The 19,521-nt window shown below is 37.5% G+C and overlaps 1 protein-coding gene across 1 annotated transcript in view; it reads left to right on the forward strand.

Annotated features, from left to right (window-relative positions):
* ush1c (Usher syndrome 1C) overlaps positions 1-19,521 on the forward strand; it is a 205,519-nt gene that overhangs the window by 112,922 nt on the left and 73,076 nt on the right. Inside the window, exons 16-20 of the mRNA XM_072271371.1 lie at positions 3,109-3,185; positions 5,054-5,129; positions 5,633-5,698; positions 8,551-8,699; positions 13,151-13,273. Coding sequence (XP_072127472.1) covers positions 3,109-3,185; positions 5,054-5,129; positions 5,633-5,698; positions 8,551-8,699; positions 13,151-13,273 — 491 coding nt within the window. The remainder of the gene's footprint in view (positions 1-3,108; positions 3,186-5,053; positions 5,130-5,632; positions 5,699-8,550; positions 8,700-13,150; positions 13,274-19,521) is intronic.

The following is a 19,521-nucleotide window of genomic DNA, read 5'->3' on the forward strand; positions in this document are numbered from 1 at the left end:
TGATGTTTCAAGAGCCTGATGGTTGTGGCGTAATAACTAACCTGAATGTGGTGGTGTGGGCCCTGAGGCTACTGTACCTTCTTCCTGATAGCAGCAGTGAGAAGAGAGCATGGCCTTGGATGGTATTGGTCCTGCTGCTTTTCTGCAACAGTCCTCTGTGTAGCTGTGCTCAGTGGGGAGGGCTTTATATGTGAGGTACTGGGCTGTATCCACTACTTTTTGTGGGCTTTTTTTCTGTTCAAGGCCATCGGTGATTCCATACCAGGCCGTGATGCAACCATAACTCTCTACTGCACATCTATAGGAGATTATCAGTGTTTTGGATAACATGTGAAATCTTCACAAACTTCTAAGAAACTGGAGGTTCTTTGTAATGGCACTTACTCATGCTGGATCCAGCACAGATCCTCAGAAATGATGACACCGAGGAACTTAAAGTCGACTTGCAATCTCCCAATGAAGACTGGCTCATAGACTTCCGGTTTCCTCCTCCTGAAGTCAATTACCCACTCCTTGGTCTTGAAACACTGACTGAGATATTGGTACGGCACCACTCAGCCAGATTTTCAAACTCCCTCCTGTATGCTGATTCATCACGAATTTTGATTTGGCCTACAACAGTGGTGTCATCAGCAAAATTGAAAATGGAATTGGAGATGTACTTAGCCTTTGCTTTATAAGTATAAAACAAGTAGAGCTGGGGCGGGGTGGGGGGGGGGCTAATTACACATCTTTGTGGTGCAGCTGTGTTGATTGAGATTGTGGAGGAGATGTTGTTGCCAATCCGAACTGACTGGGGTCCGCATGTGAGGAAATCCAGGATCCAGTTGCACAAGGAGCTATTGAGGCCAAGGTCTTGAAGCCTATTTATCAGTTTTGAAAGAATGGTTGTATTGAATGCCGAGATGTAGTCAATGACAAGCATCCTGATCTAAGTATCTTCACTGTCCAGATGTTTCAGGGTTGAGTGAAGAGCCAATGAAATGGCACCTGCTGTTGACCTGTTTTGACTGTAGGCAAATTAGAGTGGATCCAAATCACTTCTCAGGCAGGAGCTGATCTATTTCATTACCCAACCTCTCAAAGCACTTCATCACATTGGAACTAAATGCTGCTGGACAATGGGCACTGAGTCACATTACCATGTTCTTCTTGAGCACCAGTATATTTGAAGTCTGCTTGAAGCAGGTGGTTACCTCAGACTGTTCTCGATGAAGTGAGAGTTAAAGATATCGATGACCACTCCAGCCAGTTGATCAGCCCAGGCCTTTAGTACTTGGCCAGGTATCTTGTCTGAGCTGGATGCTTTCTGTGGGTTCAGCCTCCTGAAGGATGCTGTCATGTTGGCCTCAGAGACGGAAATCGCAGAGTGTTTGGGGGGCTTTTCAGAATCAGAATCACCAGCATGCATCATGAAATTTGTGGGTGCTTGTGAAGGTGCCTCCATGCTTTAATGGTCAGAGCGAGCATAAAAGGTATTGAACTCATCTGGAAGCAAAACCTTGTTTTCACTTATGTCACTTGGTTTCGCCACAGAAGTTGAGCATCCTTCAGTTATTCAAATTTGTTTTGGAAATGCCACCTCACATGTGAGATGGCTTTCCAGAGATCGTACTTAGACTTCTTGTATTTTGCTTGATCGCCAGACCTGAATGCCACTCATCTGGCCCTCAGCGGTAGGTGGACCTCATGGTTCATCCAGGGCTTCAGGTTGGAGAAGACTCTGAATGATTCTGTGGGGACACACTCGTCTGTGACTGTTTTTATGATGTCTGTGACAACCCTAGTGTATGCGTTCAGATCCTCTGATATATGTTCTGTTTGGGAGGGTAGGCTGCAGTGCCCAGGTGGGAGGAATTACATATGGATTGTACTTGTCACTTTCTGATAAATGACATCCTAGGAAGGGACGACAACCAAGAACATGTGATTTAATTTCCCTTTTATTGACCAAAGAATGTGTAGTCTCTTGTGTCTGACTCTCAATCACTGATATAGCAAGAAGGAAAATGAATATCTTATGTTTTATTTACTGAGCAATTTCTAACATAAGAATATTCTGGGCACCTTAAAAGTTTAAAACATTTATTAATATTTTGAATTCACTTCCTTGCAATAAAAATATTAATGTGAAATATGTGAGATATTTTGCCAGTCATGGTCTCAGTATTTAATTCTTCTAGAATGTATGCTTCTTACCTTTTTAAAACAATATCTATAAATGGCAGAAGCAAATCATACTTCCTGTGAAGCTGTTATATTTTTAAATGAGAACTGTATTTGTCTATTTTTAAACTGCTAATTGTATCTTGATCATTTACCCTGAATTGATAGAGATCTGTGTTTGTGCATCATACATAAAGAAACATTGTCTGGTTTATTTAAAATCAATGCACTAAGGATAAACTGGGAGAAAAAAAACAATGTTTGTTATGGTAATTAATCTGAAGAAAATAGCATTGCTAAGCATCATCCTAGAATCTAATTTTGCTCAGGATCTTATTTTTAGAGCACAAAAATTCCATTTAATTTCATATTTCACACTGCACTCTGGAATTTTCTTTCAATTTCATAATGGTGTCCAACCTGAGTGATTTCACAAAATAGAGTCACGAACTATTGACTATGAAACTGCAGCCATACAATAGGTTCTGGAACATAGAAATTATACCTTTTAATAAGAAAGAATAAAAGTGCTTTTATAAATTGCTTCGTGACTTATTTGTATAACATACTGAATGGAAAGCGTGATAATCTTATTTCTATGCACCTAGATGCTGAGGTAATTGGAAAAGTGCTGAATTTCTATACTGTTAATTTGTAAAGGTATATGAAACCACAATGCAACCAACAATAAACAATTGATGGAAAAACAGATCACAAATTATCTCTGACTAACATTAGATGTGTTTTTGCAAAGAAAATAATAGAGTAAAATATTATTATTGGATGTATGTTGTATTTTATTACCATGTTTTACTCAACTAGAAATGAGATCAAACATGCAGATTTCTGTAACATTTCTAAAGCCATCATTGACTCAGGAGAAGCAGAATATAAATTTTAAACAACATTTTGTTTTCCCCTTCCATTACTTTTCTTTCCCAGAAGACAAAAAGACTGATGATTATCTTCGATTAACGGATGAATTGACAGAACCAACTACGGAGCTGATAAAGGATCAGGTTTGCCAGAGAATTTTATAGCTGAGGGTCTGAGGTTGTGTGCTATATTCGAATTCCACCTGTCAATCAAAAAAGGAGGGTTAGATTAAGCCGGATCGCCAGGTGTGACAGACTCAAGAAGCTTTTTTTTTGTTTCAATGATGTCCAGTTACTAACTCATTTTTATGCAAAGTTAATATTGGAATTAGTTTATTCTTGTCACATGTACTTTGGTGTTGTAAAAAGTTTGTCTTGAACACTGTTCATACAGACTAATTCATTACTGCAGTGCATCGAGGTAGTACAGGGTTAGTAATACAAAATAAGGTGTAACAGCTGCAGAGAAAGTAAGACAGTAAGATGAAAGATATTAACAAGTAGATTGTGAGGTCAAGATTCCATCTTATCATACAAAGGAACCATTCAATAATCTTATAACTGCAAGGTAAAAGCTGTCCTTGAGTACAGTGGTATGTGAAATGAGGCTTTTATATCTCTTAGCAGACGCAAGAGGGGAAAAGAGAGAACGTGCAGGGTGGATGGAGTTTTTGATGATGCTGGCTGCTTTACTCAGGCAATGAGAAGTATAGATGGAGACCATAGAGGGGAGGCTGGCTTTTGAGATGTGCTGAGCTGTGTCCACAACTCTCTGCAGTTTCTTGCAGTCATGGTCAGAGCTGTTGAAATAGCAAACCCTGATTAATCCATATAGGATGCTTTCTATGGTGCATCAGTAAAAATTGTTAAGAGTCAATGGAGACATGCCATTTATATTTAGCTTCCTGAGGAAGTAGAGGGGTTGATGAGCCTCTCTTGAATGTGACATTTTACGTGGTTGGACTGGGACAGACTAATGGTGATGTTCACTCCCAGGAACTTGAAGTTCTCAACTCTTCCAGTGTCGATATGGGCAGGACCATGTGCACTGCCCCGTCCTGAAATCAATCTCCGGCTTTTTAATTTCACTGACATTAATGGAAAGATTACTGTCTTGATACGATGTTACTAGGCTCTTTATGTTCTAGCAATTAAAATGTGCTTGAATGTGCATTAACTTATATTTACAAATACTTAAGGTATTTTATAATGCGGCAATCATTAATTATTGAGTGTGCAATCTTAGTTATTATCATAGTTTACAAGACACAGATCTTCATGTATGTGAAAAATCCTAATGTTCCACCCAGAACTGTTGGGATTTCCCTGCATGAGTGTGACCAATTTCGTGTTCCCACATGAGCTTATATGGGATTGTGAAATTCCCATACTTGCTGCTCTTTCCTATTGGTGATCTCCTGACTACACTCTAACACTGACTCCAGTAGCATGATACAAAGGTACATTTTCTAAGTGCTCATGCTTGGAAATCTAGCTGGAAAACACGTGCCATGTTAGATAGGTACATGGAAAGTTTCTCTATTTGTTTCAAAGGTGAGAAAAGTTGTAAGAGAAAAGGTGAGCAGTAGGTTATTTAATTATTTTGAGTTTAGTCAAACATTTTATTTTTATGTATGTTTATAGCTGAATTTAGTACTTTTCTACTTTTTGCTTAAGTTTTGAAACCACTTAATTTTTGAATATTTTTAATTGTGTGTTATTTGGTAACTTTTAAATGTTTTAATGGTTTGGGAGAACTGAGAAGCAGTCAAAGGAATTGACAGATGTGACATCCACCCAAGTCAGGCCTATTGTGTGGATTGGTTTTCATTTCTGCTAGGTTTTGAAAAGTACAGGTTTGAACCTATATCGTAGATGGGTGATTATTGTTGGTGACTCACCACTCACAGGAAATTCTGGGACATGAGATTTTCTTTGAAGGTATCTTCAAGGCATCAACATAAAGTGATTATGTTTGTAAGAGTTAATACAGTATTGCACACACAATACAGTATAACATTGCACGCTGGGCTTGTACCAAAATGTCGGGGACAGACTGCACAAGACTGGATTGGCTGGCAAACCTTGGTTAGAACTGCTCACAACAACCAGGAGGAGAGATGCCGAGCAGTACTAATCACTGCCCAACAGAGAAGGAGAGCAGCACTTCCAGGTCCAGCACAGTTTTCTTGTCTTACTGTGGACATCTGTGTCTCTCCCAACGTGTGAATCAGCAGTTACCTGCAAACACACAACAGTACTGCATAAATCTAACTGTCATTGCCGGATATGACAAACAACCACTCACAATCTCATTGATATTTAGCTCCAATGCAATTAGTTACAAACAGTGAAAACTATGTGTATGAAGAAAATAGATGAAAAGACGAATAAAAAGTTATATGTAATACTTTGTTCAGCAAAGGTTAATAATTCTTCATTTCCAGCATCTGATTTTCTGAAGTCGATATGGCTATTCCAGGAAGAGCTGTATCTCTTCAATTTGTGCACAGGTTAATAACAAGCTACAATTCATGCCTAATGATTCATGTATTATTATCCTAACAGCATTTTTTTTCTTTCATTCTTAGCAATTGGTTGGTTTTATCGATATGAAGGCAAATATCCCACCACTCAGAAGGTAGAAACTGATGATGGTGTGAGAGGTTGTTCTTGTTTATTCTGTGTGGACTGAGTTTTTAGTTTGGTTTAAATCTTTCTCATTGTACTGTGTGCCTTTTCAAGTATTTTCTAAAAAAAAATCATTTCATCTTAGTAATCAAACTAATTAAATAATGTAGCTCACTTTGTGGTTAAGTAATGCCATATAATTAGCAACCATTCTGGGAAGCTAGATGTTTTCTAAACCCCAGCACTTCAAGAGCACAGATTTGAATTTCAAGTATATTATGATTAGGGCCTGAATTGCTATGTTGCTATTTCTGGTTCACTTCAGTTTTCTTTTTATTTCCTGCTATTATCATTGTTTGACCAAATTGGTTATTTTTTTGTTTTCTTAGAATTTTAGACAACTACATCAACTTTCAGTTTCTGTAATCTGAATACCTACAGTTTCTGGTCAACCAAAACCACCTACGAGAACCCTGTTTGGTTGTTCATCCCGATTATCTTGCAAATTATTCCAGTCATGTCTCTAACTTGTGGATGTACATGAGATTATCTTCCACTTAAATGGAACATTAACATTTTGAAAGCCAATTCTTAAAGCAAAATATAAAATTAGAATTGCAAAGTAGAAACTGAATTTTCTAAATTGGCTCTTCAATAAACTTCAATCAAAACCATCAAATCCAGTGCAGAAAAGGGAATTAAAATGATATTTTTCTACACTAAATGATTCATAGAAGGAATCGGAAAAATGTGGAAAGTGTTGTTTATTTCCTGCATTGTTTACCCATTCCACTAGAAATTATTACTCACATGTTCCCAGGCTCTGATTGTTTTGTTAAATCTTGGTGAGGGCAAAAATATAAAAGGAATTCTAGCTAGCAACTGGAAGCCAAGACTCCTGAGTTACGAATTTATTGGAGGGCCAGCATTTTTTTAAACACTGGACTACACTTGAATTTTGCTGGTCACTTGCTTGACAATTACTGTTAAAACCCTGCATTTGGCTAGGCAGGGACATTCATGATAGTGTAGTGGACTGTTGGCAGCTGGCCAAACATGAGAAAGGACTTGTGAATCAGTGGTGAGGTTTTCTTATGAGAGAAGAACTTTCTTGTAAGACGTAGAGGATCTCCATTTTTTTTTATCACATAAATGAGCATTTATGATATTATTTAGCTTTTTTTTGGGGGGAATAGCATGGCTAGAAATTGGTAGGTATGATTGAGAGCATCATAAGAGTTGTTCTTGGAAGAAGATCACAGCTTGAGCTAAACATCTTTATCAAAATCACTGGCTTGTGTGCAGAATGGGTGGGGTGGCTTTCTAAGGATATGAAACCATATCCTTAGAAAGAAATCACATATGATCCAAAGATGTAGAGTCATTATAGGTAGAGTTAAGAAACTGCAAGGGTAAAAAAACCTTGATGGGAATTATATACCGGCCTCCAAATCGTGGACATGATGTGGGGTACAAATTACAATGGGAGATAATAAAGATGTATAAAAAGGGCAATATTACAATGGTTATGGGGGATTTGAATATGCAGGTAGATTGAGAAAAACAGATGGTGCTGTATCCCAAGGGAAGGAATTTGTGGAATGCCGCAAGATTGTTTTTTTACAGAGGCATGAGAGAAGAGCTAGTCAAAGTTGATTAAAAGGGGACACTAGCAGGAATAATGGTATAACAGCAATGGCTTTAGTTTCTGAGAGTATGAATTTCACAGAAATTCAAAGTAATAATTATTACTTGAATTGAAAGTTAAAAATATTACTTTGAACTGGACAAAATTCATTAATAAAATCGTGGTAATTTGTAAATTTTCTAAGAGGGATAAAAAAAACCAAGCAACAGAGATCATTCAATGAAAAACATAGTCCTCATTTTATTTATAACTAACCTGATTGCTTTCATTTATTTTGCTGTTTCATGGTATACTTTTATACAAGAATATTGATCTTTTTTGGGGATATAACTTTTCACTTTACTTGCAGTGCTTCTTCAATTTTGAAGTGCCAATTGTAATACCAGTTATTTTTTAATACCAATGCCTAATTAATTGCTCTATATAATATATAATACATCAGATAGTGCTTCTCTGGTGACCTCTGCTGTCAGTATTTTAAAAAAATCAAGTAATGTGTTCTTACACATAGATACTGAAAACTTATAATGTTTGCACTTAATTAAATAGTAATGAATGAATAATTTGTAGTTATCAAAATTATTAACAGATATATATCAGCATATTTAAAATGTTTTTGAAACATTATTAGAATCAGGTTCAATATTAGTAACATATATCATCAGATTTGTTTTGAGGTATCAGAACAGGGCAATGCATAAACTATAAATTACAATATGAAATATATTTTTAAAAATAAATTAAATAAGTTGTGCAAAAAGAGAGAAAAAATATTGAGGTAGCATTCATGGGTTGGTTCATTGTCCATTCAGAAATAAGACGACGGAGGGGAAGAAGCAGTTCCAAAAACATTGAGTGTGCCTCTTCAGGTTTCTGTACCCTCTTTTTGATAGTAATAATAAGTAGTAATAGTAGTAATAAGAAGAGAGCATGTCCTGGGTGACAACAGTTCATAACAATGGATGGCACCTTTTGAGACAGCACCTTTTGAAGATATTATTAGAGAGCCAGAGGAATCCAGAAAAGGGACTTAATCATTTCTGAACTATTCATCTGTCTTTCAAGTGGGCATGTTTTAAATTTTGCATGGGTTCATAAATGGGAATGTGATCTTCTAAGAATTTTTAGCTTTTTTTGGTGGTGTGTCTGGTTCTATTTTTGAGTGGTTTGCAGTGGTTGTTATTTATTGTTTTCCATAAACAAGTCTGCATATTAAACATTGTTAGAAAGGGATAGGGAGGAAGAAGTCCAAGGCTGAGATATTATTTGACCAAAGGAAAAATAAAAAGGAACTGGAATTTGAACAGAAACTTGCCATCGAGAAAGAGGAAATGTTAGAGAAAGAAAAGCAATTGAAAATAAACCGACTCGTCCAAGAGGTACGTTGGACCTGCAAGAGGTCAAATGACTGGCTGTGTGATTTTAATACATAAATGGTTGTAAGTGAATTTCAAGAACATAATTGGTCTAATTTAATTTATAAGGACTTTTTGGAGCAAGGTTGGGACAGCATTTGAACCTTTCATATAACAAAATCTTATTTGTCATGTGTTATATCTTGATGAAGCTTTTGGTATAGGCTGGACTGTCAGATGAGTAGCAACTTTGATAATGCCAGAATGTTAATTCTGTAAGGAGAGAATAACAGTGTGCATATATGTATTAAGAGAGAGAAGATTTGGACTGCACTGCTTAAATGAGGGTTTCTGATAGAGGAAGCTACTGTTACTATTCACATAGGATCATACCCCTTTGATCCTTATGGGTTAGAATACAACTGCTTTCTCTTTTGTTGAGAAATGTTATTGCATGAGCATTTAACATTATCGAGAGCTAACTTGTATATGATCTCTTGATTATTTTCACTGTCTAAAGTTGCATAAATTAATTTAAAATGTTGGATAATTTTACACTATGAGCATTTTGCTAGTTTTATTGAACAATTCTCAGTTGGACTTTGTTTGCTGGATGTGTATTCACCTTCATTTAAATGAGGTAAAATGTCACCTTCATTGATCCAGTCTGATTAATTCACTTAATTGACCTCCCCATTTTACATTGCTTCAAGCTGACCATGGAGATTTTAAGATTACCCAGCATCAATAAAAGTACATTCCCAAAGGTATCCTCCTGTTCTAAGAGTCACAGAGCATTGAAACAGTTCCTTTGGCCACCAGCAAACATCCATTTACATTAATCCTATGTTAATTGCCATTTTATTTCCCCTATGTGCCCATCACCTCCCCACAGATTTATCATTCACCTACTGTCAATTTACTGTGACTCATTACCCTTTAGGGAAAACCAGAACACCTAGAGGAAGTACAGAAGTTTCCACATAGAGTTCATTTGTACTCAGACATTTATCATCACATTTGTTTTCAAAGATACTCATTTAAGGAGCTGCCATCTTGATTTTCAGTTTCTGTCTGTTTGTGTCAAGATTTCATATTAACAGGAGGTAATCCATGTTGAAAATATTAAAAGACTGTTACACTTAAACTTTTCATTCTTAAACAAGGCAAAACACACTAAGGTATTCTGCTGGGAAGCAAAGTTAACATTGTGGGATCAATGAGATGATCGATTACCGGGAATCAGAGAGATTTTTGGATTGTCACGTTAGAGGAGTGATCAGAGATTTTTGAGGACATTGGCAATACGGTGAAGTGTAGGGGCAATCAAAAATAAACAAAGAAGGCATCTACTGAAAAGTTAGTTGACTCAATAACATTCAACCAAATCATTTGTCCTTTAACTAAAGCCAGAAGGAGCCTCAAACCCCATACCTTATTCAGTATATACTGAGCTTGTATGCACCTGTCATGTTCACACAGTTAGCATTAATATCAGTGATTGAGGGACCACTTCATCGAGCACATTCAATCCAAAAGGCAAGCTGTTCTGGTAGCCACCCATTTTAATTCTATTTCCCTGATGGCAATCCAAACTATCAGTCCATGGCTGTCTCTTTTTCCATTTCCCCATTCTGATTCACCTCTTTACCCTTTCTCTTCTCACCTTCCCATACCTCCTCCGTTACTTTCTCCACTCTTTTCTCCTGTCAGATTCCTCCTCCTTCACCCCTTTACCTCTTTCACCTATCATCATCCAGCTTCTCATTTCACCCCCCCTCCCCACGAATCCACCTTCCCCCTTACATGATTTCACCTATCACCTGCTTGTTTGTGCACCTTCCCCTCGCCCCACCTTTTATTTTGTCGTCTTCTCCATTCTTTTCCAGTCTTGATGAAGGCTCTCAGCCCAAAATGTCAACTGCTTATTCCTCTCAATGGATATTGCCCGAGCTGCTGAGTTCCTCCAACATTTTGTGTGTGTTGCTCAATATAAGCATTGTATGTCATTGGTTGTCATTACAGGTGCTTATGTGTATCAAGGATATAAAAGCCAATATTTTCTTTCAGGATATTCTATATTAGATACAATATATTCATCCTCATTTAGAAACTGGATTTTTGTTTATAAGATTGTGTTATAGCACCGAGAAACAAAACACTGCACACTGGAATCTCCACGTCAATATTTTTTACATTGTGTGCTCCTTCTGTAGAATTATGAAGCAGAAGACACTCTACTTTTTTTTGTTCTTTTACCACATTGAAAATATCTATTTATATTTAAATATATTTTGATCTGAACTTATTACCTAACATAATCAAACAACAGGAGTCCTGGAGCGACTTCTTAAAACTAATGCTAGGTCAGTTTTTTTAAAAACAGTAAATTTCAATTCTCTTTTTCCACTTTAGTGTTAGCAGATAAGAACATGGAAAATAGAAGCATGTAACCCTGCCATTTTTCAGGATCACAGCTGACCTCCTAACATTACACTATTTTCATACACTATACCCACATCCTTGATTCTCTTAAAGTCCAGAAATCCGTGAAAAAAAAATCCAATGTGCCTTCATGGCTCTTAGGATTAAATGATTCCAGAGGGACACCATTCTTTTGTGTTAAGAAATATTTAATCTCATTCCTGAATGTCCATACCCAGTCCAAACTCCAAAGCGAAAAGTTCATCTAGTCATTTCAGTCCTTTAAGAAACTGGTATGTTTGAATGAGATCTCCAATTCTGCTTTGAACTCTTAACAAATAAGGACCCTACCTACTCAATCCCTTATAAGGAAGACCCACCATCACTAGAATAGGTCTTGTGAATCTATGCTGCACCCAAGACCAAAACTGTAAAATGAAACAAGACCACAGATGTGGTCAGACCGAAATTTATTAAATTGCAAGAAGTCTACCCATATCCTGTATTCAAATCTTGACATATTAAAGAAGAAAATTATAATTTGCCTTCCTATCAGCTTGCTGCACCAGTGTGTTGGTCTCCATTGGCATCTATGAAGCATGCATGAGTGTCTATGACCCAATGGCTTTGCAGTCTTCACTGATTTGTAAATACTCCAGATTCTAGAATCGGCAGTCTCTTGTGTCACAAATACACTTTTCTCTTGTATTGTGTACCATTCTGTATGATTCATATATTACTAAATCATATTCCACCTGCCATGTTCTCATCCCTCAACTTGTCCATACACTCTTGAAGATACATTATATACTCCTCTATACTTTTCATCCCACCCGGTTTAATACCTCCTTTAACATGAAATATGAGATTTGACCTCCTCTGCCAAATTTGTAATGTAAGAACATTGGAATAGGAGTGGAAATAAACCATCTGGCCCATTAAGCCTGTAATGCCATTCAATAAGATCATGGCTGATATGGTGTGGAATCAGCTCCAGTTTGCTCCATAATCCTCAATTCCCTTACTCTTTGAAAATCTGTCTGTGCCTGGTATATATTTAATGCTTCCTTGGGCTGAGAATTTCACAGATTCACTAGGAATCTAGGAAAAGCAGATCCCCCTCATTTCCAAATGAATTTACACTCTGGAGATAAAAATGGGAAGTAGGTGTGGCCTAAGATAAATCCCACTAAGCTGTCTGTCAACCAGAGAGTGATCTAATTATTCCCACTGTTCTCTCAATCCATGTAAGCATATTATCCCCAATTCTATGTGCTTCCATTTTGCCTGTGTGGGTTCTTATTAAATATCTTCTAACCCCAAATACTACATCCCCCACCATCCACTAGTCACACCATCAAAATTAGTCTGACAGATTAGCAAATTAGTCAAACATAATTCTCTTTCATAAATCCACATTGATTCTGCTTGGTCCTATTATTCTCTTCAAGATGTTATTTACCAAATCTTTCATTTTAGACTCCAGAAGTTTTCCCTATCACTGATCATTCGCAACGGGACAAAGTATTTGGCTTGATATCTCTATGTTAGTGTTGGACAATCAGCAGTGGTTCCTACTCCTGATCATTCTCCAATGATCTCTGAAGGTATTGAGAACTTGTAAACAGCAGATGGCTATAGCACTGAATGGTCTGCCATCGCTCACTGTCATACTTACCAAGTAATGCCCCTTGGGATAAAGAATTGGGGGACTTATGCGCACACATTTTCAGGGAAGGAGCACAGACAGGGAGTGCAGACAAGAAAGTCCTCTTAGCAAATACTAAGGTTTATGATTTCAGAAAACTAACTGGCCACAGAATCTTTAAAATATTGGCTACTGACTGTTAGAATAGTCACTTTTTAATTAAATTAAGTAAGATGTAATAGGTTTCTTTTTCCATAGACCCTGGGGAAAATCTTAAAAGAGAGTAGTTGACTGAATTTGGTATCTCCATTCAGTAATGTTGACCACAAAATGAGAACTTTTACATACATACCAATCTGTTGAAGTGTTTTGAGTCAGCTAAGTTATTGGTGCATTGCTTCAGGTTTCTGAAACAGAACGGGAAGATTTGGAAGAATCTGCAAAAGTTCAGCATTGGGTGGAGAAGCTGTGCCAGACTCGGTTAGAGCAGATCTCTTCGGCAGAGAATGAATCCCTTGAGGTAACAGTTGTGCAAGATATACAGGAATTCAGAAATCTGTGCGCTATATGTTGTTACCATTTTGAGTAATGGGAAAAATAATTTTACGACTAATGAGAGCAGTCTGGTGGTGATGTCCAGTCAATGTGACAACAATTGGAAATATCAAAATACTTTTATTTCTTGACTTTGAATTCTCAGGTATACAGTGATCATACATTTTATATTCAATAAAGATTTATTTATACTTTTCATAATTTTTCCTGCAGTTCAGGACCTGCTTACTTGGTCTACTAGGGTAGTTGAATGTGATTAGAGAACAGAACTGCTGTAAGGAATTTCGGGTTTCCAGCAAGGATGAGGGGTGATTTGTGATTACGCATATTGATGATAAATGAACTAGAGTAGATAGCCAAAGGAAAGTTGGGGAAATCTAGACAATAAGATTATAATATATGTGAAGGTAGAAATAAAATGAATCTATTAAAAATGAAAAATAAAATGAAACCAGGATAATAGATTGAAGTTGGCTAGAGGGGTCGCAAATAAAATGGCAATGACCTTGCCAGAGTTTCAAGAAAATATCCTGCTTAGAAATAGAGAATAGAAGCTAAAATGAGATGTATGGATAAATGAACAGAAGGAAATTTGATCATGAAGTAAGGAAAACTCACGGCAACGGCAGAGCAGAACATGACAAGTGTATGCAGAGATTAAGAGGAAAGTCAAAATAATTTGAAAAGTAAATAGTAATAAGTTAAATTTTCATGGGAAAATTTTGTGGTTCTCAGCACACAAAAGATGAGAATCAGGATGTGAAGAGGAGCATGCACAAAAGAAAGATAAAAATCACAAGCAGCAATAGTAGATCGACAGTGATATCAAGTAATTCCTTTTTCCTTTTCCAGGAAGACATTTCAGACAGAACATCAGACAATGAGATTAGAATTTGAGATTTTGAAATAAGTGTATATTTTTTAATAAAGATGGGAAACAGAAGCTAACCAAATACAATAAGGTTAAAATCCCTTGCACAGTAAATATACATCTGTGCATACTGAAAGAATCAAGTGAAATCAAAGCAGAGATGCTATTTTATACATTCAGTAATTGGGGACATAGTAAAAATTGACAGCAAGTTAACTTGTGACCTTAATTTAGGAATGTAGAAGTAATGTCTCCTTGAAATTATAAACATTGTCTGGTGGTACGAAACATAATGAAGTAACCACTAAAGCACATACTGAGAAAATAGCTTGAAACTAAATGTACAATACTGATTAGTCAGCACAGATTCCAGGCTTACTTGACTTATTGAATTGTTTGAAGAGGTGATGAATCAAAATAATGCAGCAGATGAAATTCTATAGATTTCCAGAAGGCTTCCAAAATGTTGCTGTTTGCTAAAGATAACAGATGTATGAAATTGCTAATTATAGGGTCAGAAATTCTGGAGCAGAATGCACAGCCAAATGACTTAAAAATACAAAAGTGATGGAAAGAATAAGTACTAAGATTAAAAGGATGTAGAAAGCAGACTTATGTAAGCATCTGTACAGGGAAAACTGCTGTTCAGAATTTATGTTGACAATTTTGACTTTAGAAATAAACTTCATCTTGAAATGTTCCATGAATTGAATATCTACGTTGATCAAATTAAAAAAGAAACTATTTATAAACTTGCAAATTGGCATATAATGTTAAAATTATATTTAAAATTGATAACTAGTTTGGTAAGAAAAAAATGTTATACAGGAAATTAAAATGAACCCGAGCCCGGGTTTTGAAAGAAGGAGCCTGCAGGTTTTAACTATACAAATCATTAAAATAGCAGTAACATTCAATGAAGTCATTGAAAGCACCAATGGACTGTGGGTTTATTTAGTGAAATAAAGAATTGTTGAATAGTTAAGTTATTCTGGATGTGAGCCGATAATGGGAAGACTGGCTTTATTCCATATTAGCTCAGACTTTCTAGATTAGATGCTGAGTAAATGTCAACATGAGGAAATTACTGTTGATTTTTTTTCCCTGTATCTCCTCCATTGCTGGACTCATAAAATATTGTGTGCAAATGGCAATTGGGAATTTTATCCAACAATAATGTAATGAATTTGCCATGAAAGTTTATGCCAGATGCAGGAAGGGATAAGGGACTGCTTCCCCATTTATTCAAATCTAAGGCAAACTGCTGCAAGAGCTGCATATCGTGTTAGATTTTTAAAAATTGTTGGCTATAGATGGATTTTGTAAATATTCTTAAAATACTTACATAGTGCCAATATTTGTACATTTTTTCTTTAATGTTTCTGAATATTTGTTAATGTCAGAAACATTTAGTGTTTGGCAGCTTTAACTGTACTGTTTGTCCCAAAACTTTCAGCTTAGCTACTTAAAAATATGTATGTGGTTTTCTTGCAGTCTGCAGCTTTGTCACAGATGTGTCATATTGACACCAATGACATAGGTAGACAAGGTGAGGAAGTCCTGAGGAGAGACTTTAGGGAGCTAGGTAGGAAGCTGAGAAACAAGACCTCCAAAGTGGTAACCTCTGGATTGCTGCCTGTGCCACATGCCAGTGAGGGCAAGAATAGGACGATCTTGCAGGTGAATGTGTGGCTGAGAAACTGGTGCAGTGGGAGGAGGTTCAGATTTATTGATCATTGGGATCTCTTCTGGGAAAGGTATGACCTGTACAAAAAGAATGGTTACACCTGAGCCCAAGGGGGTCCAATCCCCTTGTGGGCAGGTTGGCTAGAGTTGTTCAGTGGGTTTAAACTAATTTGGCTGAGGGATGGGAACCAAAGTGATAGTACTGAAGATGAGGTAGGTGGTTTACAAATAAAGGCAATGTGTGGTGAGGTTCCAAGTGAGGAGAGGCTAATAATAGGGTGAAATTGCAGTCAGCATGATGACTTGCAGCATAAAAGGCGGACAAAATTGAAAAGGGTGAATACAGGACTAAAGGTGTCATATTTGAATGCTCACAGTATATGGAATAACTAGATGAACTTGTAGCACTGTTACAGATTGACATGTATGATATTGTAGGTATCATTGAATCATGGCTAAAGGACTATAGCTGGGATTTTAATGTCCAAGGATACATGTTAAATCAAAAGGACAAGTAGAAAGGCAGAGGTGGTGACGTGGCTCTGTTGGTTGAAAAATGAAATTAAATCGTTAGAAACAGGTGACATAGGGTCAGAAGGTGTTGAATTATTGTCATTAGAGTTAAGGAACTGCAAGGGTATAAAGACCCTGTTGAGAGTTATATATGGTATAGGCATCCGTTAGTCTCGTGAGACTGTGGATTTGCACCACGGAAGGTTTCCAGGGCGTAGGCCTGGGCAAGGTTGTATGGAAGACCGGCAGTTGCCCATGCTGCAAGTCTCCCCTCTCCATGCCACCAATGTTGTCCAAGGGAAGGGCACTAGGGCTGAAACAGCCTGGCACCAGTGGCGTTGCAGAGCAATGTGTGGTTAAGTGCCTTGCTCAAGGACACAACACGCTGCCTCAGCTGAGGCTCGAACTAGCAACTTTCAGATCACTAGACCAATGCCTTAACCACTTGGCCACATGCCAATATGTTATATACAGACCCCCAAACAGTAGTAAGGATGTGATCTACAAATTATAATGGGAGGTAGAAAATGCATGCCTAAAGGGCAATGTTGCTATGGTCATGGGGGATTTCAATATGCAGGTAGATTGGGAAAATCATGTTGGTGCTGGATTCCAAGAGGGAGAATTTCTAGTATCCCTACAAGATAGCTTTTTAGAGCAGTTTGTGGTTGAGCCCACTAGAGGATCAGCTATTCTGGATTGGGTGTTGTGCGTTGAACCAGAATTGATTAGCGAGCTTCAGGTAAAAGAACCCTTGAGGAAAGTGATCATAATGTAATCAAATTCACCCTGAAATTGAAGAAAGAAAAGCTAAAGTCTGATGTATCAGTATTACACTGGAGTACAGGGAATTACAGAGGCATGAGAGAAGGGCTGGCCAGAATTAATTGGAAAAGAGCACTGGCAGGGATGATGGCAGTGCAGCTATGGCTGGAATTTCTGCAAGCAATTTGGAATGCATAGAATGTATACACCCAAAGAGGAAGAAGTATTATAAAGGCAAGATGACACAACTGTAGCTAACAAGAGAAGTCAAAGTCAACATAAAAGCCAAAGAGAGGGCATATAATAGAGCAAAACTTAGTGAGAAGTTAGAGGATTGGGAAACTTTTAAAAACTAACAGAAGGCAACTAAAAAAGTTATTAAGAAGGTAAAGATGGAATACGAAAGTAAGCTAGCTAATAATATTAAAGATGATACCGGAAGTTGCTTTGGACACATTAAGTGTAAAAGAGAGGCGAAAGTGGATTTCAGACAGCTGGAAAACGATGCTGGAGTGGTAGTAATGGGGGACAAAGAAATAACAGATGAACTGAATAAGTATTTTGAGTAAATATTTTGCATCAGTCTTCTCCGTGTAAGATACCAGCGGAGTATGATGGAAGTTCCAGGTGTCAGCGGGCATGAAGTATGTGAAGTTATCATCACTAGGAAGAAGGTTTTGGGAAACTGAAATGTCTGAAGGTGGATAAGTCACCTGGACCAGATGGTGTATATTCCAGGGTTCTGAAAGAGGTGTCTGAAGAGACTGTGGAAACATTAGGAATGATCTTTCAAGAATCACTAGATCTGGAATGGTTCCAAAAGACTGGAAAATTGCAAATGTCACTCCACTCTTCAAGAAGGGAAAGAAGCAGAAGAAATGAAATGATAGGCCAGTTAGTTTGACCTCAGTGGTTGGGAAGGTGTTGGAGTCGATTGTTAAGGATGTGGTTTTGGGGTATTTGGTAGCACATGATAAAATAGGTTGTAGTCAGCATGGTTTCCTCAAGGTAAAATCTTGCCTGACAAATCTGTTAGTATCCTTTAAAGAAATAACAAGCAAAGGGGAATCAGATGATGTTCTGTACTTGGAAAAGGTGCCACATGTGAGGCTGCTGAACGAGCTATGAGCCCATGGTATTACAGAAAAGATTCTAGAATGGATGAGGCAGTGGTTGATTGCCAGGAGACAAAGTGTGGGAATAAAGGGAGCCTTTCCTGGCTGGCTGACAGTGACTAGTGGTGTTTCATAGGGTCTGTGTTGGGACCAATGATTCGGATGATGGAATTGATAGCTTTCTTGAAAAGTTTGCAAACAATATGAAGATAGGTGGAAGGGCAGGTAGTTTTGAGGAAGTAGAGAGGCTACAGAAGAATTTAGACAGATTAGAAGAATGAGCAAAGAAGAGGCAGATGGAATACTGTGTCAGGATATGTATGGTAGAAGAATTGAAAAGGTTGAATATTTTCTAAATGGAGAGAAAATTTAAAAAAAATCTGAGGTGCAAAGGGACTTGGGAATCTTTGCACAGGATTTCTTAAAGGTTAATGTGCAGGATGAGTCTGTGGTGAGGAAGGCAAATGCGATATTAGCATTCACTTCAAGAGGACTAGAATATAAAAGTAAGGATGTAATGTTAAGACTATAAGGCACTGGTGAGGTCTCACTTGGAGTTTTGGGCACCTTATCTTGGAAAGGATGTGCTGAAACTGGAAAGGGTTCAAAGGAGGTTCACAAAAATGATTCCAGGATTAAATGGCTTGTCATATGAAGAACGTTTTATGGCTCTGGGACTGTATTCACTGGAATTCAGAAGAATGAGGGGTAACCTCATTGAAACCTATGGAATAGTGAAAGGCATTGATAGAGTGGATGTGGAAAGGTTGTTTACTGTGGTGGAAGTGTGGAAGACCAGAGGTCACAGCCTCAGATTAGAGGGGTGTCTTTTTAAATTGGAGATGAGGAGGAGCTTCTTTAGCCAGGGAGTGGTGAATCTGGAATTTGTTGCCACGGGCAGCTGTGAAGGCCTAGACTTTATGTATAATTAAGGTAGAGGTTGATAGATTCTAGATTGGTCAGGGCATGAAGGGATACAGGGTAAGGCAGGAGATTGGGGCTGAGAGGAAAAATGGATCAGCCATGATGAAATGGCAGAGCAGACTTGATGGGCCAAATGGCCTAATTCTACTCCTATATCTTATGGTCTTATGTGCTGACCTTTGATGTTGTTGGAACTAGACTGAAACAATGGTGACTGTGTTTCAGGGCATCAGGAAGTGATCTATTGTGCAGATCACTGAACTGAGTTTGTTGCCTTTATATTTATATACTGGTCAATTTCTTGTCAATAATGACTCCAGAGTTATTACAAGATTCATTTGTGTT

Source organism: Mobula birostris, chromosome 11 (genome assembly GCF_030028105.1).
Source record: "Mobula birostris isolate sMobBir1 chromosome 11, sMobBir1.hap1, whole genome shotgun sequence".
In the NCBI taxonomy this organism is placed as follows: domain Eukaryota; kingdom Metazoa; phylum Chordata; class Chondrichthyes; order Myliobatiformes; family Myliobatidae; genus Mobula; species Mobula birostris.